The sequence below is a fragment of the Xyrauchen texanus genome, chromosome 1 (assembly GCF_025860055.1).
Source record: "Xyrauchen texanus isolate HMW12.3.18 chromosome 1, RBS_HiC_50CHRs, whole genome shotgun sequence".
NCBI classification, from domain to species: Eukaryota; Metazoa; Chordata; class Actinopteri; order Cypriniformes; family Catostomidae; genus Xyrauchen; species Xyrauchen texanus.
In genome coordinates this window covers 16,247,713-16,252,564 of record NC_068276.1, presented here as the reverse complement: position 1 = coordinate 16,252,564, position 4,852 = coordinate 16,247,713, and the positions used below count along the sequence as shown (strand labels likewise).

The 4,852-nt window shown below is 40.5% G+C and overlaps 1 protein-coding gene across 1 annotated transcript; it reads left to right on the top strand.

The window, feature by feature from the left end:
* Window positions 1–2,396: 2,396 nt before the first annotated feature.
* On the top strand, window positions 2,397–3,512 carry LOC127646189 (somatostatin receptor type 1-like). The gene has a single exon (XM_052129682.1). The coding sequence runs from the start codon at window positions 2,397–2,399 to the stop codon at window positions 3,510–3,512; it is 1,116 nt and encodes a 371-aa protein (XP_051985642.1).
* The last annotated feature ends 1,340 nt before the right edge of the window (window positions 3,513–4,852 follow it).

Genomic DNA, 4,852 nt, shown 5'->3' with positions numbered 1-4,852 from the left:
TATTAGCAATAACAAATCTAAGCACTTAGACTTATTTTGCCTTAGAAGAACTTAAATCTTCTCAAAAGGAGCTCTTTATGTTTCTCTGTTTGAAAAAATAAACATGAACGGCAGGCAAGAGAGGACTGGCTTTATTAGACAACCTCTTTGACCTCTGCTTTCACAATTCTGCTCACAGCCTCTTTTTAGTTTCTTCAATATCAGCTGTTTTTGCTGTATATCTATACAAACACAATCATATTTGTATTCTAACCACGAGTGTTATTAGCTGACCAGATTTATCTTAAATATTGAGTTTGTCGTTTGAGTGATCAGGGTCCGCTCAGCTCAGTTTGTGGGGTGGTGGAGAGTTTGTTAGTTCTATCCGTTTCTTATTTTCATTATTTTCTAATTTAGTTGGCATCACCATTGTCCGGTCCTACAGCAGGATGTTTGCTTCTTGTGAGCAAACAGATTGATGTCAAAGGTGTCTCGGTGTCTTCTTGTCTTCTAATTGAACCCAGGGATGGCTGAGAGAGCGTACAGGGATAAACAGAGACATACCACATTGACAGGGGTGACAAACAAATCTCTCTTCTAATTTCTGAATCCATTTTAAATCCACACAATATATGTAGACACACACTCAGATGTGGATGGACTTTTATGTCAAATGTGCTTGTAATATTAATACTTCTAATCAAGTGGAATTTTTAGTGGTGCTAAGGCAAGCATCACTAGTATTATTGCTCATACTTTTTCTATATTCTGCCTAAAATTTTAGTGCATAATATGCCATACCATTTGTGCAATGGACATTAATGACACCTCAAATATTGCACTTTATGAAGGAGAGGTGTGCTATTTCTTGAAAGGGGTGTCACACAAATATCTAGGGACTAGAATATCATAAATACTTGGGATGGTCTTTCAACTTGGGCCAGTAAACAACCATCCAGAACCCCTCAAACACCCTAGAAACAACCTAGCAATGTATTAGAAAACCACCCAGTACACCCTATCACCTACCTGCATAGCAACATGTTAAAAAAACACTGAAAACACAATAGCCATGTCCCAAATGACGCACTATACACTACGCACTCTGCCGTCTAGTGTATGAATTTTCAAGCGAATGCTACCAAAGTGATGGTAGCATTCACTCACATTAAGACGTGCTGTCTTAACAGATGTTTCGCTAGTTGCCACATTTACCATTAATTACAATTGTTTTGTCAATTCAGTGCATTTGAATTGCTGAGTGCATCAAGTGTCCAACATTAAAAATATTTTTGTTTTGGTTAAAGAAGTACATCATAGTACTCAAAGTATTTGTCATGCTCTTCTTTTTGTTTGAAATGTAAAAAAGATGACTACTTACACTATAAAATGGGATTGAATAGTGCTGAAGTACAGTATGTGATATGGGACACTGCTAATAGCATCCGCATAACAACAACACCATAGAATCGTTGCTGTGACTTTGGCACAAGTAAGCACCACTCATATTTTCTTAAGATTTAGAATGTTCCTTTTGTATCTACGATACTGTATACTGTCCTGTGAACTCAAAATGTGTTGTGTTCTCAGGTTACCTGAAGTTGCATGAATTCCAATACTGTCCATTCCCATCCTGACCATAAGAACTCACATTGTACATAGCAGATGTACCTTATGTTTTCCTTCACTGTCTTGCTCTTAACTAACATGGTCTTCAATCCTGTTTATAGGTTTTCCTGACTTCTGGAGCTTGGGAACATCAGTAAGACAAAGAAAACTTAATGCTAGTTATCCAAAACTCCTCCAGTCATCTCTTCTTTGTGATGATGCTATGACGTGCAGTGGATCACATAGGGAGGCTCATCTTCAGGCAAGAGCACATATAAAGTAATGGAGTAATACTTTAATTCACAGACTCAATTTCTTTTTAATGAGCTGGAATGCTTTCCACCAGCCAAGAATGAGGAACTGAATGACGATCATTGAGCCATGCCCTTCAACACCTGTACCCTCTCAAGCATGTGTTAATTTAGGAATCTAAGAGGCATGCTCATACTTCAAATTCTGTAGATGCAGCGATTTAGTCTTTGAATTCCAATTTGCAGCTGATTACTTCAGAGGTTCTGAGTTCTGAAGCTCTCATGAGGAGATGAGACTCACTTAAGGCTGTTGCATCAATAACAAGGACCTGCCTTATTGGTTTGGCTCGGCTCAACCCATTCAAGGACACTTGAAGGTTGGGAATTTAACAGAAAAAAGCTTGGAGACAATGGGGTGCTATTATTTGCGTTCGTCTGAGTATGTCTGACTTACAACATTAAATGGAAAGCGGAAATGATCAGTCCTAAATAAATAGGCCCAGTGTCGGAATATTTTGTGTATATATTTGGTCAAATATATTTCTGATCCCATACAAAATGGCAGAACTTCCTGGATATAATGGCAGTGAGGGCCTTCTGTTCTCAACTGGTCTGCCCTTCAACTCTACTGGTGACTATGAGTATTATGATCCCGAGCCTGATGCCAGCAAGATCATTATCCCCTCCATCTATGCACTGGTCTGCTGTGTTGGTGTCACAGGAAATGCCATGGTCATCTATGTCATCCTAAGGTATGCCAAGATGAAAACCGCCACCAACATCTACATTCTCAATCTCGCCATTGCGGATGAACTCTTCATGTTGAGTGTCCCATTTCTGGCTACCTCTGCCGCAGTCCATCACTGGCCCTTTGGCTCATTGATGTGTCGCTTGGTACTCAGTGTGGATGGCATTAACATGTTCACAAGCATCTTCTGCCTAACTGTGCTGAGCGTGGACCGCTACATTGCTGTGGTGCATCCAATCAAGGCCGCTCGCTACCGTCGCCCAACTGTTGCCAAAGTGGTCAACGTCTGTGTGTGGGGACTTTCGTTGCTTGTAATTCTGCCAATTATCATCTTTGCAGACACAGTCCCAGCGCAGGATGGTGGTGTGGACTGTAACTTTTTATGGCCTGAGGCCTCATGGTCAGAGGCGTTTGTGGTCTATACTTTCCTACTAGGTTTTTTGCTTCCTGTAGCGGCTATCTGCCTGTGCTACTGCTTGATCGTGGTGCGCATGAGGGCGGTGGGGCTAAAGGCAGGCTGGCTACAACGAAGACGCTCTGAGAAGAAGATCACACGCATGGTGTTGCTGGTGGTGGCTGTGTTTGTGCTCTGCTGGATGCCATTCTACATCGTTCAACTGATCAGTGTATTCCGCAAACCGCCGGACCCCATGGTGACTCAGCTGTTTGTCATTCTCAGCTACGCTAACAGTGGCGCCAACCCCATTCTCTACGGATTTGTGTCGGACAACTTCCGTCGGTCCTTCCAGCGTATCATCTGCTTCCGCTGGCTGGAGAATGGACTGGATGCTGAGCAGGTGGACTACTGTGCCGTGGCACTAAGGCGTCAGCCCACATCTGGCCCACCAGACTTCCCGAAGGAGTGCTTAGCCTCTGACATGGTGTTTCGAAATGGAACCTGCACATCCCGCACCACCACTTTATGAGAGGGCTTTCAATAGGGGTGTCAAAGTTTAATTCCTTACTTATTGACACATGAAGTGCCATTGACTGTACCAATTGACAAATGATGAGTAAGAGCTGACTGAGCGCTCATAACATAATTTTTTTTAAATAAACAGAAAGGGAGGCTATTTTTATGCCATTGACTGATCTTAACTTGAGACCTTGGAATTACATGGTCTAATTACTACTTATTGTTGCTTTTTGTCTATATTTGCTGGTCTGTAATCATTTCCACTATCAGTATGACCGTTTAGTGTACAGGAGAGAACAGCAGTCAAAAATGGGAATTCATACATTGTTCATATGTTTCTTACGTCTTGGATATGCAGATCAACCATACACTGAAAAAAAAATGCAATGAAAAAATAAATCTGCTTTATGTGATAACATGAAAATTAACTCATTTTATTTATGTCAAAATATTATTTAACGCAACTGAATGAACCTGTATACATTAGGTTAAACCAACAACACTGATTATTTTAAGAGAAAGATCAAGTAGTAATAGCACCTTGAAGGGTTATTTCACATATAAATGATAATTCTCTCATTGTTTACTCACACTTGAAACTATCCATTAAGGTAACAATTTTATGTTACACTTTTTACATTGTAGTTCTCCTAAGATAGGAGAAAGTTGTCTCAGTGCATCTGTATGAATGCTAACCAACATGTTTGTTTAATCTCATCATATCTAATGTCTTCCAATGCTTTGTGAACATTTTAATTCAAATGTGGTTAAGGAGACTTTGTAATCAGTTAAACAACATGAAATGTCATTAGGATACACACTCACCGCCACTTTATATGTACACCAGCACATCTACTTTTTCATGTGATTATGTAATCAGCCAATCCTGTGGCATCAGTGTAATGTATAAATTAATGCAGATATGGGTCACAAGCTTCATGTTCACATCAACCATTAGTATGGCGAAAATATGATCTCAGTGATTTAGACCGTGGTATAATTGTTAGTGCCAGACTGGCTGGTTTGAGTATTTCTGTAACTGCTGATCTCCTGGGATTTTAACATGCAACTGTCTTTAGAGTGTATAGAGAATGGCGTGAAAAACAAAAAACAATCAGCGGCAGTTCTGTGGACGAAAACGCCTGGTTGATTACAGAGGTCAAGGGAGAATGGCCAGACTGGTTTGAGCTAACAGAAAGGCTACGGTAACTCAGATAACCACTCTGTACAATTGTAGTAAGCAGAATAGCATCTCAGAATGCACAATATGTCGAACCTTGTATGTCGAGGTGTACCTCGGCAGAAATCCAGATTTGTCAGACAGGCCATGTTTTTCCAATTGTCTACTGT

Excerpts from the sequence above, each read along its gene's own strand:
- LOC127646189 (XM_052129682.1), top strand. The coding sequence starts at position 2,397 with ATGGCAGAACTTCCTGGATATAATGGCAGTGAGGGCCTTCTGTTCTCA.